The sequence below is a fragment of the Haliotis cracherodii genome, unplaced genomic scaffold, assembly GCF_022045235.1.
Source record: "Haliotis cracherodii isolate W230 unplaced genomic scaffold, xgHalCrac1.p SCAF_6, whole genome shotgun sequence".
In the NCBI taxonomy this organism is placed as follows: Eukaryota; Metazoa; Mollusca; class Gastropoda; order Lepetellida; family Haliotidae; genus Haliotis; species Haliotis cracherodii.
This window is the reverse complement of record NW_027266319.1, coordinates 47,523,709-47,544,753: the sequence shown is the minus strand read 5'-3', so window position 1 is coordinate 47,544,753 and position 21,045 is coordinate 47,523,709. Positions and strand designations below refer to the sequence as shown.

Below are 21,045 nucleotides of genomic sequence, written 5' to 3'. Positions count from 1 at the left end.
AAATAATGTTAGTGCAATGATAATCACTTGAATGAAGATATATTGGGAAATTTATGTAAGTGTAACTTGTTGAGTTCGGTACACTAATTAGTTACGTCATAATGGGCTGACATCATGCTCCTGTTCAAAATACCACCCCCTTAATCTAACTTATCTAATCTAACAATGTTCTATCATTAATGTCAATCAAGATGGTGCATACACATCAATATTAGTGATCAGTGAAATACAGGGAATCACCGTTGTGTCGAACTTTGATGTATCAAACTTACGGTTGTCTCGAAGTAAAAGCTTGGTCCGAGCGTATTCCTTCTTTATTTATCATTTTTGGTTATGTCGACCGTGGAAAACTCGAAGTACTTATATACGGCCATTCAACTTCGACACAACAGTCTTTGACTGTTGTTTCTTAAAATTTGCTGAATATATTTGTATTCTACTGATTACTTGATGAGATGATGGATCACACACTGAACTGATAATAACAAAAACTAATAACTGATTTAACCATAAACTACACATTTTAGTGTTTTTTTATTATATTTAAGAGTACAACATAGTTAGTCTCTTAATGTAAGGGTGCAGGCAATTACCAGCAGATGGAAAAGCCTATCAGTTTCATTTTAAACCCATTTCCAAAAAGTAAACACAAGGTAAGTCTTAAATTCAATGTCTTAGAAAGTAATAAGTTTGCTCTGAACGTTTGTGTAGTGTAATAAAGTATAGCTCTGCCCTGAACTATTATAGTTGAAGCACAAGGAATGGGCTTTATTACACTACACATAAGAGTAGAGCCAACATTATTTCATTGATAATGTATTCAGTGGGAGGTGTCACCTTCTTCCCATGAGATTTTCTCAAATTTGACGAGGTCGGCCTGTTAATGGTCAATGTCCAGCTGAAATGACTATGTGATTCTTGCTGCAGTTGATGAGGACAGTGATGAGACTGTGGGTGGGTGTAGTCGCCGCTTCACCGAGAGCAAGAAATCTATGACAGTGGACGCAGTGAAGGGAACGCTGCTGTCTGTGGCGGAGAAGATGGTGTCGACTATATCCGAGGTCATCGTTGAGAATGCTGAGAACGACAAAGCAGGTTCAGTGGTCACTGTGATTTACTTTGTGTAACTTGTGACACTCTGACATATAAGTGCTAAATTTAAGGCTCAGAACATTATTTTATTGTTACTAAGAATAGGCGGTTCATATATACATTGATATGACTTATATTGTACATACATTTAAAACTTTCATCCTGTAATACCTGTGTTTGATGACAACAGGACTCTCATCGTTGTCAGCCGCTGAGTTAGAGCTTGTGGTTCTGTGTAAACTCGAGCAGGCAGCCATTGCTCGTCAGAAGCACCATGCACCTCTTGCAGCACGGATTGTGCTTTCTGCTCTCAAGATGCTGCAGAGCTCTGAGCTCTTTCAAGCCAAGAAAGATACACCTCCACCACCCAGGTAAAACCATGATGTGGTCAGATAGGGAGAGTGGGATACAGTTGAGACTCTGTGGTATTTTGTATCCTACTTCCCAGAGTACCTTTTTAATCTGACATCTTACATCCAAACAAATTTCTGAAGATAATAATCTCAAAGATATTTAGTTCAACATAGTCTGTGTATACCTTGTTATACTAAGCAGGGAGTACTGTTGTTTTGGAGTGATTTACCTATCACAGTGAAGCGTTGTTTGTGCATATACATATATATCTTGCTTCATAATATCACAACCTGTAACACTGCTTCAACTGGCAGTGCAGTGGGATGCAACTAATGTGTTTTGTTGATTGAAGTTGTGATTTATAATAAATTAAAACATAAACATATCATATACCATGCACATCTACTCATCATTTTCAAGCCCAGAATTCAAACTTGAAACAAATTCTATTGTATGAGTACATGTTTGTGTATTTGTTGATCATTTTCAATCAGGAAATGTTGCCAATAGCATCTCGAAGATGAAGGGTTAAGATGACATGTTGATATTCAAACCATGATATATTAAATCTTCCAGGGAATGGCAACGCAGGTAAATGTTTATTTAAGCATTCTTCATGTCACTGTTGAGACAATTCTCTCTCACTTCCACTCTCATCGCTGTTACATCATCGTTCCATCATTGTTCCATCACCATTCCATCACTGTTCCATCACTGATTCATCTCTCACTGTATCAGTTCTCTTACATCACTGTTCCATCACTGGATCATCTCTCACTGTATCAGTTCTCTTACATCACTGTTCCATCACTGGTTCATCTCTCATTGTATCAGTTCTCTCACATCACTGTTCCATCACTGGATCATCTCTCATTGTATCAGTTCTCTTACATCACTGTTCCATCACTGGATCATCTCTCATTGTATCAGTTCTCTTACATCACTGTTCCATCACTGGTTCATCTCTCACTGTATCAGTTCTCTTACATCACTGTTCCATCACTGGTTCATCTCTCATTGTATCAGTTCTCTTACATCACTGTTCCATCACTGGTTCATCTCTCATTGTATCAGTTCTCTTACATCACTGTTCCATCACTGGTTCATCTCTCATTGTATCAGTTCTCTCACATCACTGTTCCATCACTGGATCATCTCTCACTGTATCAGTTCTCTTACATCACTGTAACATCACTGGTTCATCTCTCATTGTATCAGTTCTCTTACATCACTGTTCCATCACTGGTTCATCTCTCATTGTATCAGTTCTCTTACATCACTGTTCCATCACCGTTCCATCACCGTTCCGTCACTGGATCATCTCTCACTGTATCAGTTCTCTTACATCACTGGATCATCTCTCACTGTATCAGTTCTATCACATCACTGTTTCACCGCTGGATCATCTCTCACTGTACCAGTTCTCTCACATCACTGTTTCATCACTGGATCATCTCTCACTGTACCAGTTCTATCACATCACCGTTCCATCACTGGATCATCTCTCACTGTATCAGTTCTCTTACATCACTGTTCCATCACTGGATCATCTCTCACTGTATCAGTTCTCTCACATCACTGTTCCATCACTGGATCATCTCTCACTGTATCAGTTCTATCACATCACTGTTCCATCACTGGATCATCTCTCACTGTATCAGTTCTCTCACATCACTGTTCCATCACTGGTTCATCTCTCACTGTATCAGTTCTATCACATCACTGTTCCATCACTGGATCATCTCTCACTGTATCAGTTCTATCACATCACTGTTCCATCACTGGATCATCTCTCACTGTATCAGTTCTCTCACATCACTGTTCCATCACTGGATCATCTCTCACTGTATCAGTTCTCTCACATCACTGTTCCATCACTGGATCATCTCTCACTGTATCAGTTCTCTCACATCACTGTTCCATCACTGGTTCATCTGTCACTGTATCAGTTCTCTCACATCACTGTTCCATCACTGGATCATATCTCACTGTATCAGTTCTCTCACATCACTGTTCCATCACTGGATCATCTCTCACTGTATCAGTTCTCTTACATCACTGGTTCATCTCTCATTGTATCAGTTCTATCACATCACTGTTCCATCACTGGATCATCTCTCACTGTATCAGTTCTCTCACATTACTATTTCATCACTGGATCATCTCTCACTGTATCAGTTTTATCACATCACTGGATCATCTCTCACTGTATCAGTTCTCTCACATCACTGTTCCATCACTGGATCATCTCTCACTGTATCAGTTTTATCATATCACTGTTCCATCACAGGTCAATCTCATTAAAATCATATCATATTTCTCACTACCCCAAGACAAAGGTCAGAGGACATCCCATTAAGGTCACGTCAGAATTACCTTTAATCCGACCTATCAGAGCGTTGCTTACTAGATCAGTAAAGTGACAGTCAGCTTGTGTTTTCAATGATGCAACCTTGGAAAGATTAACATGAGGTATTCCAAATGACAGTTAAGGGCTGTATGACTGGGTCCGTCAATATCATTGTCTTTCTCTGGCTTCAATGGGATACACATTTGAAATGGAAGAGACCTTCCATAGCCCATTGGAAGTACTGCCAAACAATATCGGTCATTTCAGAATGTTCTTTTGTTCAATTTGTAGGGAGAACTTTGTTAAACTATTATTCAAAGCATAGTCAGAAATGGAAATCGTCAGTTTGAAACTTGTGCCATAGAGTGTGAGAAAGCCGCTTTCTGATGAGCTACTGTCAACTTCTTGTTAGTCATTTCACAGGTTTCTCAAAGTTCGAGAAAGGTCATTCTGACATGAACAGTTTTGGGATGTCCTCATATCTTTGAGTTACAGAAGTGAGCACTAAGATCTGATATTAAAGAGATTGATCACTGGTTCATCTCTCACATCACCATCACTGTTGTGTCACCTTAACTTGTCTCTCATCACTGTCACATGACTGGTACTCTCTGGAACAGACGGCACTTGATAGCACATCTATATACTCACTTACTATAGTGTACATCTGAAAGGGGAAAAAACCCATGTAATATAGTTCTTCTGTCCTGTCTGAAATAAATGTAGGTTAACCAAATATTCCATAAGATGTTCATAAATAGCATATTCAATGAGATGGTCACCTTCACATGATATTTTCTCCTATTTGATGAGTTACACCCTTTGTTATGGTCTGGGGCTACTCAGTGTCCAGCTGAAATGTACCACACCCCAACATATGTAAGAAACATTGAAATGGTAAATTGTTGTAGGGCATTATTATTTTATTTTTATTTTATTAAATGGATCTGCCAAAATGAAGACTTTTATATAATGATACAAAGACTTTGCCAAAATATAACGCACTTTATCTCACCTTACATTAAAATACTAGCTTCTGACTGGTTAAGGAGAGGACAATTATTTCCCATGTAGCCCGCTCATGTAACCTTCTGAGAAATCAGTTGTTACACATCGTAGGTAACTTGATTATCTCGCATAACTATTGTTGAGCTCTAATGAACTGATGTTTATCAGAATGCATTGGGTAAAGGGAAGTAACTCGATTCATTTATGTCGTCTGCTAGCCATCAAAATGGCTGCATCAAAGCATTTTGATCTGTGAAACTTCAGACATATGTTCCGGGTCTGTATGAATGAACGTCGGTGAGATAAATTTGTGTAAGGCGAGGGGTACATAGGGTCACACACAGGGTACATCACACTATATACGCCTTGAGATCAGTTGACAACTTCTATTGTCTTCCAAGAAATGCTGAAGTTTTGCTGCAGATAAAATGGCTCCATGGTGGACTGTTGTTTCATATGTGATATAAATCCAAATGACATTGAGTGACCTTTTTTAATTACCCGGTAGTCATTTTTACCCCCTACTCGAACTTCTGACTTCAGGAGAGAAAACCCTGTAATGGACAGATATGAATATACTGGTCAGATCTGAGAATGTAAGATACGAATAGCGCAACAAAGTTTCATATTAGGGCTGGGACGGGTAACTCGGGTACTCAGGTCGGGTAGGTACTGAGTAGGACCCGGGTACCCAGAGGACTAACCGAATGCACAGTTAGTCGAGTGATATATTGTTAAATAACAAAGATTATCTAGAACTCCATGGTTACACTACAAGTCAGTAAAGTTCACATTTCTTTCTGACAATGTACCCATTCCTTCAGACTTTTGTATGTTTGAATAAAGCTTCAGTGTATATATGACCAAATTGATTTATACATGTATCTAAAGTTTCTAAACACATTTGCAAGGGCTATGGTCAAACTATATTCCCAATCAGAAATTTTGCACCCATCTCTTGAGACCTACAGCAGGTACCTGGTAATAGGGGGGTTGGGTACATGGGTGGGGTTGGGTAATAGGGGGTTGGGTACCCGGGTAGGGTTGGGTAATAGGGGGTTGGGTACCCGGGTAGGGTTGGGTAATAGTGGGGTTGGGTACCCGGGTAGGGTTGGGTAATAGGGGTTGGGTACCCGGGTAGGGTTGGGTAATAGGGGGTTGAGTACCTGGGTAGGGTTGGGTAATAGGGGGTTGGGTACCCGGGTAGGGTTGGGTAATAGGGGGTTGAGTACCCGGGTAGGGTTGGGTAATAGGGGGTTGGGTACCCGGGTAGGGTTGGGTAATAGGGGGTTGGGTACCCGGGTAGGGTTGGGTAATAGGGGGTTGGGTACCTGGGTAGGGTTGGGTAATAGGGGGTTGGGTACCTGGGTAGGGTTGGATAATAGGGGGTTGGGTACCCGGGTCTGCTCTTTGCAAAGTGGCATTCATTTACTTTTAGAATTATTTTTTTTTTTATAAATATTTGATGGTCGCTGGTTCATTGAAAGAGATATTCGATTTGTAGGATAGAGGTACATGATGTATGACAGGAATAGCGTCTCTAACTGTTTAAATATAGGAAGACTGTAACTTACTCTGCTGGTTTTGACAATGGAGGTGTGTGTTTTCTACTAAACTCTCTCCCTCATATTGGTTCTGTATATGTCTAACAAGTATCAGTAGGTACAGTCATAAACTAACACATGTGTTACAGAAAACTAATGTGTCACACCTATACTTCTTAATTATTTAATGTATTATAACTGTATTAAAGACAATATTGCGGAAAAAGGTTCAACTTAATTCCTTTTATCTTGCCATTCTCCTGTCCTGCTTGAAATTGTGTTTTCCTGTTTTCCCCTGATCTGTGTGGCTGTGTTGCATGTCATCGCATGGTGTCAAGCGTAGTGTTTTCATCTCCTGTTTTGGGCTCGTATTCATTATCAGAAGGTGGATATGAGTGACAAGTCCACCCAATACACATGTGAATACACACATGAACATGGTCCAGTATGTATGCATTACAATCTGGCACTTATGCTTGTCGCGTAAAAAGCAGCAAAATGTTGACTAGGCAGATAAACTCTTCTTTGGTGCCTTGACTCACTGCCACATGTTTATATCTCAAGCTAGACCAATTTGATTTTTATTGTGTTTATTAGTCAAAATGCCAAGACACTAGAGGCAAAAACTAACTTGACTACAGGTGAAATACAATAAAATATGATAATTTGAAAATGTCTGTTGATTTGATTTAAGAAGTTCTGTTATTTTGCCAAAAAATAGTATTGAGTTCAAGTTAAAATGATGTACTGTTGTTGCTAGGTATATATTGTCTCTACTGGAGGGGTTGGATTGGGAGCAGGGTCAGATGGCTGAAAACATGGTTACAATGTATCCCATACTAACCTATGTCTGATTGTTATGGCATTCATCAATCCTGCAGTACAATGTGAAGCTGTTAGCATGGGTATTATCAATGAAGGTAAGGATTGTAGCCAAGCATGAGACAGTTCTAGGAAGTGTTACTGCATTATGTCAATACCACTGCCTATACCTCCTCACGATACTGGTGGGTAAGTATTCCAATACCAAGTTTATCTTGGCTTTGGGTCAGTTTTCATGATGGCTTAATTATTTCCTGCAGTTTAAGAATTGTTAGTTCGGGAATAAGAAAACAATTACAAAATCTAAAAGAATCCAGAATAAAATGGTTAAATGTTTGATGATTACAAAAGTACCTGTGTAATTGTCCTCAACAAGGACTTAGATTAGGATAAATCAAAATGAAAAGGAATATGGAATATTTAAAAACTACAATATCTTCTCAACACAGAAATACAATACACAAGCTCCAATTCATATCTATTACAGAGATACATGACTAATAACAGTTTGTATAATAATTGCAGTTTTTAGACATAATGTTTGATGAATTGAAAGTAGAATTTATGCAGAAACGTTTTGCAATAATACTTTTATTACATAACGGACTTAGGAGAGAAACATAAGATATTTTTGTACAGTCCACATACATAGCGATCTTCACTGAAGTAAGTTGTGTCTCAGCACCCATTAGGTCCCTTTTCTCCGGGCGGGTCACATTTCAAGATAAAGTAGTTGTGATAATATACGTTTCTTACTTTTTCATTCGAAGTATTTCCCCTTTTTGCCTTTAGGCCATCATCCATGAAGGGTCATCACAGTGGGTCTCGACGACTTCCTCCCGTGGAAAATATTAAACTGACTGATTCTGATAACACCCAGTTCCAATATCAGAACTTCCAGAGTCGGTCACGCCTCGACACCCGTCTGTGGCTGCACTGTCGCCTCGCACTCGTCTCCAGCCTCATCATGGAGGTCCGAGGAATGGGAGACGTTAAAGGTGAGAACATTTGTTGTATATGTCATGAAATTTTCCACTTCTGTCTGACTTAAAACGTGGCCATTTGTATCACCTTACCACCTTGCAAGGAGGCTTGGCCCAAAAAGACATGTAGAAAAGAACACCCCTCTGGCCTAATTTACTGAAAACAGATTATTGAAAATGTAACCAATTTTTTTCTAGTGGCCTGATTTTAATGCAGGGAAAATTTATAAGTTTTTTGAAAATAGTCATGAAATTTTTTATGATATTTGGTATTTATCAGAAATTGGAAAATACACAATGAACAGATGAATATAGTAACTGAATAGAATAATAATATATCAAATAATTCCATATGTAATGTAGAGTAAGTATATAGATATGAAAAAGTATTAGATATTGTTAAATTATTTATATTTTATTATCATGATGACGATTGACTACTAGATATTGTTTTAGTTATATCTAGATGTCCTACAAATTGTTTCATTGTCCACGAGGCTGTGATCTTTGTGAGATGTACATGTGTCTGCTGCAGGGAGTGAGAACAAGGTGCTGACTGATGTGGCTGAGTGCCGGCAGTACTGTGCAGAGGGGCTGTCTGAGGCGGAGGCTTGTGGGGATGTGGAGATGCAGGCAGAGTTCCTGGCCCAGGGGGCACAACTCAACATCATTGAGGGGAAAAATCTAGAACACACTGTGTTGCTGATGGAGGTACTGAGTTAAACTGACTATAAACCACACAACCTTTTGATGATTAACCATGATATTATTGGAATATAGATTCAAGTATCACACAACCCAGTTTATTGCAATCACTCTGTGAACAAGTAGAACTGTTTAAATTATTCCTGAGTGCTTTCCAAATTCCAACTCATCTGCACATAACTTTTTCTTGTAGGATGCCATCAAGCTGCTGAGTGGAATGTCATGTTTGTCGAACCAAGGTGAGCGTCTACTGGTGCTGTGCCTGTTGATGAAGACAGACTTGGAGGCAGCCTGCAGAAAGGATGTGGACTCTGATGCTGTCACACAGAAAACACTCCACAGCTACCTGGATGTGCACAGACTTGTCCTGTCTCAGGTGAGTAACTTAATCTACATTCCCAAACATATTTTCCACTAGTGTCAAGGTCATATTGTGAGTTGGTTCCCCTCTCAAACTCAGACTGTTTCAGAGAAACGTTTATTGATTGTAATGCCTGTTACTTGAACAGTTTGGGTACAACACTTTCAGCAGATTTGTTCAAGCCTTACTGGTAAGGAGGTTGCTATGTGACAGTGTGTAAGGACTGTTATTGTTTGATATGTGGAACTATGATGACAATTTGTTGAATAAAGTTTCTAGACTTCTGCATGTTGATCATGTTGTGCCTACAGATGGAGCAGCTTGGGGAGAGGATTGAGCACTACCATCCCATGGGTCAGCAGGAGCACCTGGCAACCCCCGTCAGTCCCATGGACAACATCTACCTCCCTAACTGTCTCCGCCTCTCACAGGTCAAACTCAGAATTGGACATGCAATGGCCAGGAATACCGCCAAGCAGATACGGAATGGGTATGCAGTGATATTCTATCAGTTTTCTAGTTTTAAGTTTAGTTGTAACTCTGTTAGCAATAATGATTGCATATGGGATGATCTTTATACAGACCACCAAGGTTCATTTTGTGAATAATGTCATACAGACCATCCCTCCAGAAGTCTATGATGTAATAATAAATGATAATGCTTGCTATAATGTGAGGTGATACTAGGTCAAATTAAGATACCAACATTTCATCTGCTAAAAAGAACTTAATTCTTTAGTCATATTCTTTTGTTCTGTCAGGCAAAGAATTTGAAATAGAAAATGTTATGTTTCTGTGGAGGTGGGAAGTGGTAGATTGTAAACAGGTTCAATGGGTTTGTCTTTCAGTGTTGTGGATGTGGAGTACCATCACCTCTGGGCAGAGGCTCTCGGTGTGCTGTCAACAGCTCTGGAGATCTCACAAGTCAGTGTCACACGCGAGGCAAATCTGGAGGCAGAAATTCTCTTTAATATGGGTGAGAAGTTATTCACATCTATAGATGACAGCAGCCTATGTGCAAGATCTCAATTTATCAAAATTTAACCAGGATGTGTCAAATTCCCAGTTGGTTTAAAGTTTGAACTCAATTTATAGTCCCACGAGTTGAAGGTCAGTTAAAACTTACCATGATAAGTTGAACTCAACTTAGCACAAATTAAAATTGTTATCAAGTATAATGGCCTCAAGCATGACATTGCACGAAATGTCAAAGACAGGACACAAACAAAAACAGGTGGAAACATGGCTGAGCAATCCAGTAAAGGACTTAGTATATATGGTGGTATGGATCAGGGCCCCCTTCAACAAAGCTATTCCAGCACTAAGTCCATCGTAACTCCCATACTTTAACATAGACTTATCACAATTGTAGCGTTAAGATCGCTTTGTGCAATGGGGCCCAGATGCTTCTACTCCATAGCTGAAAATAAGATTGTGTCAGATATGTTGAGACCTGAATAAGTTGAACCACTCCTCTGGTCGCCAGGAGTTCAAGACAATAGGTTTCGACTGTAATTTGTTTTAGTCTGTGATTTGATCATGATTAAATAGACATCTTGAGAAAATGAAATATTTGGTTTTGGTTTTGGTTATTCTCACAAATGAATTTGGACATAAGGACATTATGTTGTAATTTACTAACATCGGCAATATGATGATAGAGGATGAATAAGGCTTTTTTCTGCAGGCAAAGTACAGAAGATGCTTGCTCAGCTGGGCAAGTTCCAGCCCCGAGCTGCTGCCAACACTCTGATTGAGGCCATTAAAACATCGTTTGCAACAGATCATGATCTTGGGTAGGTTCACACGTTGCAAGTGTTAGATATTTTGAAGTGTGTGTGTGTGTGTGTGTGTGTGTGTGTGTGTGTGTGTGTGTGTGAGTGTGAGTGTGTGTGTGTGTGTGTGTGTGTGTGTGTGTGTGTGTGTGTGTGTGTGTGTGTGTGTGTGTGGAGGAGAGGGTAATAACAACAATGTTTTTATATTCCTTTTGGATCCTGTTCAGAGTAAAGAATTGTACAGGAGAACTATTATGTCAAATGGTCGGTCAATAAAGTCCTTCAACTGCATAACGAGTAAGGAGGACTGCTGAAACCAGTAGTACATGCACTACATCTATCTCCTGTGTGTTTCAGTTTGATCCGACAGAGCTACCTGGAAATTGCCCTCATCTACATGTGCAGCAGTGGGGTGGTGGTGGCAAGGGAGGGGACATTCCTGGAGCTTGCTGTGGGGGACAGTGGCGATGAAGGCAAGCCAAGCTCATCCCACTCTCAGGTTCAGAAGAAGAAGTTGAAGGTATGTATGTTTGCCTGACAGGGAAACAGCAAACATAAAACTACTAATTAGGATTTAGTATTGGTATATTCTAACAATGAATGTTGAGGATTGGAGTTGTAGATTCTTAAAATTCAATATTGGCTATGTTTGCTGTATGTAGGACAAATTATTTTTAACTTATCCTGCATTACTCCTTTATGCAATTGCTGCTTACTTTTGACAGAAACAAAGCTGTGTGAGGTCTAGGCTGAAGAAAAATATTCCAACCAGTTGTGAAGCCGATCCTCTCACAGCTGCCACGTGACCAACCGCAAGAGATGATGTTACAGAATCTTCATATTACTGCTTGTAACTGGACACACATGTTGTGTTTATAATTGAAAGCGAGGTCAGGCACTCTCTAAAGCCCTTGTTGCCTCCTCATCTCTGGCATTGAGGAATAACATCAGGGCGGCCCTCACTGAAACCACCGCTACATGCAGGTTGGGCTACATGGCTCTGTCCAACTTGGATTAAGAGTTCAAATGCCAGGTCCTTCATCATCCGTGGTTGGCTGCGTCATAATTTATGATTAGGTTACCAACATCTATGCCAAGGTCTCAAGTTTCAGACGAGACAACGCTCTCTCTTATCAGTCCCATTGTGGCAAATTCCAGGGCAGGGGTGGGGACAAGATGAGTAGGCAATAAACCCTCGGAATGTCCTGACTGGGATCTCCCATTCTCTTTCAGATTAAATCCTCCTTGGGGCACTTATTGCATTTTCCTTGCTCAAGAAAATCTACATGACATAATTCATTTTCTTAATAAAAAATGTTACCACACAAAAAACTTCGTTTTTGTATGATATACGACCACCCGTACGGGGCCTCAACCCCCACGGCACCTCACGCTAGGGGGAGCAACTCTCACCCAAATCACTTTCCTTATGTCATCTGTAAGAGACAGACGTGCTGATTTTTCACACAAGACAAAATATGAGAATCTATCATTCGACAAGAACCATGGCTGACCAAACTGTATGTATGGTACATTTCTTTCATTGCAAAGGCGTAATACCTCGCATTGTAAAGTTATAGAGTTGTAATTATACGCCACGTGCACGGTACCTTTGAATTCAAATGGCCGTAATGGCATCCATATTGTAGTTCCACGGGCTGATACATGTAACACCAAAGCCATTAGAAACGGCTTGGGGTTTTGTTATATCATACAGCATTGGTCTACAATTTTTTCCTTTACAAAAACCCAAGGTGGTGTGTTAATTTATAAACTACACTTACCTTTTTTACGGGTTTTTACACCTTCGCACGTAACACGCCCCCTTTGGTGTTATAATTATACTAAGACATTGGCTATTAGTATCGCGTTACAAATCGCATTATACATTACGCCTTTGCCTCTAGTTTCACAATTTATGCACGTATCTTTCCGATCCATACATCGCACTGACACACTTTAATACCCTTCCCGCCCACCTCAGAAATTACGGTCTTTTCCACAAAGACCTTCAAACTGTGTACGGGTTGTTCTAAGACAGGCACGAACGCTGCCTTAGATGTCTGGCGGAGGACAGGCATTGCCTTTGCCCCCCGGGCCCCCAAAAGAGACAAGTTGACTTGCTCCACTTTAAAGAGGTCTATTTAAGGCGGGGTTAGATATGAGATCTGCTAAGACCTCCCCCTCCCCATCTAAAAAGGGTAAAAAAGCTGCCGAGACTGTCTCCCCCACTCCCTCTCCGGGGGCCAGGGGAGAAGGCTCGAGGGTCCCCGTAGTAAGCACTGCACCCTCTCCTGCACTGTCTTTGGCAGACATTTCTGCGTTACTTAAGTCGCAGATGGCGTCGATGATGGAGGAGGTGAAGTCTCGGCTCCGACAGGAGCTACGGGCTGAGCCTTCCCCGTTGTCGGTGCCGGACGCGGCTTCGAGACCTTGTATTATGCCCGGCGTCAGCCGAGGCAGACCACTTGGTCTCGGGGATGATCCGAGACCGGTCTTCGGCACCGGCTCGAGGTCGCTCCCCAGCGGAGGGGTGGAGGGCGCCGGCCCGTGCACTACCGACGCACAATTTTCCCTAGCGGAGCCAGACGCCTCTTCAGAGGCAGAGGCTTCCACTAGTGGATACCTAGCCCAGTGCCAGGTGGGTTCCCCTGCACCCCCGGCAAATCGGCACCGGGACTCGGCTTCGGGCCGGGTGCAGAGGCACGTGCGGGACAGGATTGTCCAGGTACTGCCTCAGGTGGCTGCGCCAATGCCAGAGTCGGAGACCCCCAACTTGACTAAGGTCAAGCAGGGCCGTCGGTTGAAGGCTGTTTACATATGATTCGAGGAGCAATATCATAATGCATGCCAACAGCTCCGTGTGTCCGTACACTCCGTGTATCTGTCGGTTGTACAGAGGGAGTTAGCGGGAGAGGGGCCGGTCGACTCTTCGGAGTTGGCCGCGCAACTAACGGAAGTTCAGTCATCTTGCGCGGGACGCTATTCGTAGCTGTGCCTCACAGATGATGTGTGCTGTTATGGGCATGCGCAGGCTGTGGATGTCGGTATCTAAATACTCGACTTCCACATGCCAAGACCTGCTTGCTTTGCCGTATAAGATGGGTGCCAGCCTCTTCCCTGGGGCTCAGCAGGTGGTCCGAGAGGCCGCTCAATTGTATACTTCCATCAAAGACTCTAAGGCCTTGTTAGAGGTACCAAGCGTTAAAACTGCATAAGCGGGCCTCTGCACTTGACCCCTCCTACGCTGATGCACCGGGTCAGAAGTCCACACCTGCTTGGATGCAGCCGCTTCCTTCAGGTAAAGGCGCCGGGAGGAGCAAGAGAGGCAGGGCCGGGGCAAGGCAGCTGGTCGAGGCCAGCAGCTTTTTCGCGGGGCTAGAAACCCGAAGGGTTCCCATTAGCGCCCGAAGAGCCCCGGGTGGACCCACAGTCGCAAGTTATCGAACTGCCGACAGCCGGGGTCCACTGCCTCAAGCCGGATGTCCCCGTAGGCAGCCGACTGGCTCTATTCCTGAAGGAATGGGAGACAGTTACATCACAATCCCCGGACCCGGTCCACTTTAAGGGATGGCCATTTGCCTCGGTGGAAACATCCTCCGCCCCCCTTCTCCGGGGATAAAGCACACTCCGGTGCCTGCTACCCTAGAGAAGGCGGAATTCCTCCGTGCCGAGATCGACGCACTTCTTATGAAAGCTGCGATCGAACCGGGTCCCAAGGGACAGGAAAGCGAGGGCTTCTACTCGACTTATTTCCTAGTCACCAAACAGTGATCTCAGCTGTCGACACAGGAGAATGGCTAACGTCAATAGACCTAAAATACGCCCTTCTCCACATACCCATACACCACGAGTTCAAGAAATACCTGAGGTTTTCTCTCAACGGGAGATGTTATCAGTTTAGGGTTCTACCATTGGGGATCTCCACGACCCCGAGGGTGTTCACCAAGCGAATGTTGATTCCTGCCCAAGTGGCCAGGTCGAAAGGTCGGTTCTGCCATCCGTACCTCGTCGACTGGTTACTAAGGGCTCTATCGCAATCCCAGAGTCAGATAGCTACACAAGAAGTGATAGACATTCTGATCACTCTGGGGTGGATAGTCAATCTCAAGAAGTCAGATCTGAGCCCCACTCAAAATCTAGTGTTCCTAGGGGCGAATTTCACCACGGTGAGAGAACGTGTATCTCTGTCACAAGATATCAAGTTCCTTATGCGCAAGTCACATTGCTCGTACATGGCTCCAGTTACTGGGCAACATGGCGGCGACAGCGGATGTGGTCTGGCGGGCGCGCTTGAGAATGAGTCCCATTCAACAAGCACCCCGTCGACTTTGGGCGAACTCGGAAGATCACGAGACTCCGTAGGGGCTCATTACACACCTTCAGTGGTGGACCGAGGTCGGGAATCTGTCCCGGGGGCTCCCCCTCGACACTCCCGTTCCGTCTCTCACAGTTCAAACAGACGCATCAATCTCCGGCTGGGGAGGCGTTCTGAATGATCACACTATGGTCCCAGCAGGAGATCAAACTGCATATCAATGTGCTAGAACTGAGAGCAGTCAGGATGGTGTTCCAACGCTTCCCGGATCTGCTTCGCGGCCAAGTGGTTCGTCTAGAGATGGACAACCAAACGGCGATGACTTACATCCGGAAGCAGGGGGGAACGGTGTCTCCGTCGCTTCTCCAAGAGACGTGGCAGTTCCTACTATGGTGCGACGCACACTGTAAGGGTGCTACCTGTTTATCTCTCGGGGGTGGACAACGTCTGTGCGGACGCTCGAGTGGAGGCTCGACCTGGGGATATTCGGGATTATCTCCCAGTTATACGGGTCGTTCCAGGTGGATATGTTTGCGTCTGGGGTGAATCACCAGACACCAACGTTCTGCTCCCGAGTCCCCGACCCGAGGTCGGTGGCACCGGACGCCTTTCAGCTAGATTGGACGGACAGAATTCTGTGAGCATTCCCCCCAGTACCTCTGATTTCCAAGGTCCTGTCTCAGCTAGCCACTCAGCCTGCGCGACTACTTGTGCTCCTGGCACCCCTTTGGTCGGCGCAGAGCTGGTTTCCAGTCATACTCAGGTTTCTGGCTCAGTCTCCTGTTATGTTACCTTTACAACTGCACCTCCTATCCTAGAACGGGGCCCTCCACCCGAATCCCAGGATTCAATGGGTGGCTTGGCCACTGTCGGGAATCGCCTCCAGAAGAGCGGTATTACTGCACGAGTTGCAGACACAATACTGGCTTCGCGGAGGGATTTGACAAACGTTCAGAACGAGGATAGACAGGCCTGCTAAGCGGGCTGGTGTGTCGATAGAGGGATTGCAGATTTTTTTTCAGCAGATCTCGTAGCCGTGCTTGAGTTCCTCCAGTCGCGACTAGATGAAGGCCTGGCCGCATCAACAGTCCGAGGGTACTTTACAGCTATCGCAGCTTTTTCACGTCCCTGTCGACGGGGCACTTCTAGGTGCACACCCATTAGTGCAGCGCTTTTTAGCAGGTGTGGACAGGATCCGACCGCCAGTCTGGCGGATCAGTCCCCCTTGGGACTTGTCAATTGTTTTTGATTGGCTGTCCGGTCCTTCCTTTCGGGATCTATCGTCTCTCTCTCTTCAGCTGTTGAGCTAGAAGAAGGCGTTCCTTGTGGTGGTAACGTCCGGCAGATGGGTAGGCGACATTCCTGTCCTAAGGTTGCACACGCCTTCCACGTGAACGGCTCCTTTTGAGCTACCTGCTCTTTCCCAGCCTTCCTCGTTGGGGACCACTGCAAGACATGCTCATGTCTTGGATGTCCGCAGGACCCTCAAGGCCTATATCAGCAGAACTATGGGTGTCCGTAAGGATAACCAACTATTTTGCTGTTGCAGCGGTAGGAAGGCTGGCTCACCTGCGAGCAAACAATCTATCTCTCCATTTGTACAGCGTATACGCTTACAGGCAGGGACCCCCCTACCAGGTTGAAGGCTCATTCTGTTAGAGCAGTGGCTATGTCAAAAGCGTATGCCGCGGCTCTGCCCATTGAGGAGATCTGCTCCGCGGCTATTTGGAGCCAGCCAAGTACGTTCATCAAACATTACCAACTCAACTAACACTCAAGCAAGCGTGGGGCGGTCGGGTAGCCTAGTGGTTAAAGCGTTCGCTCGTCACGCCGAAGACCCGGGTTCGATTCCCGACATGGGTACAATGTGTGAAGCCCATTTCTGGTGTCCCCCGCCGTGATATTGCTGGAATATTGCTAAAAGCGATGTAAAACCGTACTCACTCACTCACTCACTCACTCACTCACTCACTCACTCACTCACTCACTCAAGCAAGCTTGCTCGGTTTGGTCAGTCAGTTCTCCGAACTGGGCAAAGTTCTGCATCTCTAGCCAATTGAGCATTCAAGATTTTAGACAGTCCTCCGGTTATACTGCTCAGTAATGGTCCGGATTTTATCTTCTGCGGTCGATAAATATCAGTCCTTACTACTCGATAATACTCGTATTTTGCACACGCACTCCTTCGATCCTCGGGGACCCTCTGGCCTAGCTCAGCGCTGGTTATAGTCTCTCGTGATCTATATCACTTGTTCAACAACAAAAAAGTGTGGGTGGGTGGGGGGTGTTTTCGAGTTCTCAACTTATGACAAGCCGCAAAAACAGGCTTTATCATAATATATGGTCGACCACGCCCTGTCTCTAGCCCCCGCCTTTCGACGGTGGTGCCTCACGATAAAGTTGGTTCCATTTATTGAACTCAATATTTTATTCTGTTGAATAATCTAATACGATGTATTTATTTACACCTGTTGCTGACGGATGCCACTTCCTACATTATCTTTGGGAGTCTGTCTTGATGCAATAAGTGCCTCAAGGAGGATTTAATCTGAAAGAGAATTTTACAAACATGTAGAGGTTATGAATTCTCTGATGAAATCCTCCTTGGGGCACGGCCACCCACCTCCCCACATTCCGTCAGCATTTGACATATGGAAAGTGATTTGGGTGAGAGTTGCTCCCCCTGGCATGAGGCGCCGTGGGGGGTGAGGCCCCGTAAGGGTGGTCGTATATCATACAAAAACGAAGTTTTTTGTGTGGTAACATTTTTTATCAAGGAAACTGGCTACAACTATGTCATGTAGATTTTCTTGAGCCCGGAAAATGCAATAAGTGCCCCAAGGAGGATTTCATCAGAGAATTCATAACCTCTACAGGTTTGTAAAAACCCAAGTCGTCCCAATTTTCAACAGCCCCGTAGTTGGGAGACTAGGCCTCTTCTGGAAGAATTGGATTGGTTTGGCAGACCAGTTCATGCTTAATGTACTGCACTACCCTCTGCCCAACACGGCTCTACTCCAGCAAGCAGCATCAGCCATTGGGGTCCAATATGGATATCCTGTTAAAGAAAAGAGCCATAGAGATTGTACACGCCAAAGGTTTCTACTCTCCCATCTTCCTGGTACCCGAGAATAAATTTCAGGCAAGATGCGGATAATTTACAATCTCGCCGTGTACAACGAGTGTTACTTGGAGAACCGCCATTCTTCCACATCACAACCTTGAAACTGCTCAGGACCAGTATCAACGCTTACGATTCCCTGATCAGTCTCAACCTGCAGGATGCATACCTGCATCTACCGCAGGTTCCTCAGGTTTCTGTTCATTGGGGTCCACTACCAATGGACAGTTCTGCCTTTTGGCATTTCAGTGCCCCCATGGATATTTACATGACTCACCAAGCCAGTAGCTGCCTTCCTACAGCAGAGGGACATTCAGTTCGAGTCATACATAGATGACTGTATCCTGAACCATCTGGACACAGCCATCCTATTTCTTCATCAGGACTGTACCAGGTACCTGCTGTATCAACTTGGATGAAGTCAGAAATGATTCCATCTTATCAACTCCCAATCACATTCGCCCAGGATTTGACAATCAGAGGTCAAATGCACCTACGCAAAATCCAACAGTTCCTGATGCCATACATCTGATGTCAGGAACCTTGCATGGACATTTCATACGGCCTCATCTCACGACTCACCTCTGTTGGTGGACGGAAGAGTCGAACATCTTATGAGGTGTCTCCTTGACAGAGCTGGCTCCTATGTTACATCTGTTCATTGATGCTTCTCTCTACAAGGATGAGATGTACATCTACAGGACCAGACGGCTTAGGGGTGCCTCAGGGGATGAAACATTCTCATTCCCTCCTTCAACAGACGTTTCGGTTCTTTCATCTGGTGGATCGTCTGGGCCTCTGGTTGTAGCTCAGCAGGTTTCCAATCCTCAAAGCCATTCAAAGCTCCTCCATGACGTGCTATATGGCTTCCCCGACCTTGAATCTGAAGGCATGCCTGCCGCCGTACAGTTTGATACAGATGCATTAAGGAGTAATGCAGGATGTTTTTTACATTGGTATGCTTATCCTTGATTACTATATCTAAGGGCCTACCGGTTGCAACCTGCCTTCCCGCAATGTAATTACCGGTATGTGTGATAAGCAGTAATATGAAGATTCCTTGACATTATCACTTCTGGTTGATCACATGGCAGCTGTGGGAGGGTCGACTTTACTACTGGATGGAACAACTTTTTTTCTTCAGCCTAGACCTCACACAGCTCTGTTTCTGTCTAAAGGAAGCAGTAAATGCATTAAGGAGTAATGCAGGATAAGTAGGTATAAACAATGTTTAGATTTTACTAATAGTGAGGAATAGCATATAAACTCGCTCACTCACAGTAGATGCACTTCATTGAAGACAACAATGATGAAGGAAAGGTTTGTGTCTGGCAGAGGAAGTAGATTTTTATGTCTTTATAACATTGTGTACTTTAAATATTTTCAGGGTAATGCACACACTTTGTTTCGCCATTTTTGGTGTCATGAAATAACCAACTGATTAATGACTGCCTGAGTGAGGGAAGTCAAAGCAAAGAAAAACATTTGACTATCAAATTACAGCTCAAATTGTGAACATTTGTTGATTATGGAAACATGCAGACACACATGAAAACAAAACACTTCTTTTGTGAATGACATGCAGTTGATTTTGTTTGTGCTTAGAAATATTTTTTTTCTGTTGTTGCACAGAAAATGACAATGTCAGCCGGCATTTTTTAGAGTCTATCCACTTGTAAAAACCATGACTATTCCCTTTGATGTCCAGAGCAAGAAGGAACGAAGCAAATCCCGAAGCAAGGAGGATGATCCTAGTATACCAGAACATGAGAGAGAAAAGCGAGCAGCATGGCTCGCCATCCGATGTGCAGCTGCAACTGCTGCAGCACAGCGAGCCAGGATGCTGTTGGTAGGAGACAACAGCGTCACCTCCCAAAAACTGAGAGACAAGGAAGTGAAGAATGTGCCAGAGTTTGCTGCCCTTGATCTCATCAGCTGCTATGTTCTGGGAGAGAAAAAGAAAATCTTCAAGAGTGAGTTGCTTTCTTTTCAAATAATGTTTTCAGTGAGCATTTGGAGTCTCCTTTTTTTTATTGAGAATTATTACTACATCTTTTTTGTTTCAGGTGAGATAGAGGAAGAGCTATCTTCCCTTATGGATGCCCAGGAGGTGAAGCAGGTGGACACGTATGATGACCAGGTGAACAAAGCCAGAATTGGCGCTAAGGACCTCAGCTGGATACACTTCCTAGGTAGGATGATGAGGCCTTCATTTTGATATTATTGCAATAAAAAATGCAATAATGGTGATTTGTGGTTGGGCAAACACCTCCCAGAGGCAAGGGAGTTAATTGTCTTTTAAAGTTCAGTTTCAACCTTGCTGAACTAGGCTGGAATTATGGATTCATAATGGGGCTGGACTAAAGAATCTATTCTTAGTCCAATCAAAATTTTGTAATGAAATCAACATCTGGTTCATAAACATGGCAGATGCCGTGCCAAATTTGTTTAATTGCTGGATTTGCAGAGCATGTGTACCATCAAATGGGCGTCAAAACATATTCCAAATCTTATCATGTTGCCCAAATGATTTCATGCACTTTGCGAGGTAAAACCTGTTTTATTACAATAAAGAGTGGAAACTGGAACTCTGTAGTCAGCTAACTCCCTTG

The 21,045-nt window shown here is 43.7% G+C and overlaps 1 protein-coding gene across 2 annotated transcripts in view; it reads left to right on the top strand.

Moving 5' to 3' along the window:
- LOC139444904 (cilia- and flagella-associated protein 54-like) overlaps nucleotides 1–21,045 on the top strand; it is a 122,026-nt gene that overhangs the window by 94,879 nt on the left and 6,102 nt on the right. Inside the window, exons 49-60 of one of the 2 annotated variants that reach the window (XM_071225910.1) lie at nucleotides 928–1,095; nucleotides 1,283–1,463; nucleotides 2,023–2,037; nucleotides 7,963–8,168; nucleotides 8,689–8,864; nucleotides 9,052–9,234; nucleotides 9,531–9,709; nucleotides 10,068–10,195; nucleotides 10,907–11,015; nucleotides 11,352–11,514; nucleotides 20,142–20,406; nucleotides 20,500–20,625. In XM_071225910.1, coding sequence (XP_071082011.1) covers nucleotides 928–1,095; nucleotides 1,283–1,463; nucleotides 2,023–2,037; nucleotides 7,963–8,168; nucleotides 8,689–8,864; nucleotides 9,052–9,234; nucleotides 9,531–9,709; nucleotides 10,068–10,195; nucleotides 10,907–11,015; nucleotides 11,352–11,514; nucleotides 20,142–20,406; nucleotides 20,500–20,625 — 1,899 coding nt within the window. The remainder of the gene's footprint in view (nucleotides 1–927; nucleotides 1,096–1,282; nucleotides 1,464–2,022; nucleotides 2,038–7,962; nucleotides 8,169–8,688; nucleotides 8,865–9,051; nucleotides 9,235–9,530; nucleotides 9,710–10,067; nucleotides 10,196–10,906; nucleotides 11,016–11,351; nucleotides 11,515–20,141; nucleotides 20,407–20,499; nucleotides 20,626–21,045) is intronic. The other variant, XM_071225911.1, reaches the window with a different exon arrangement.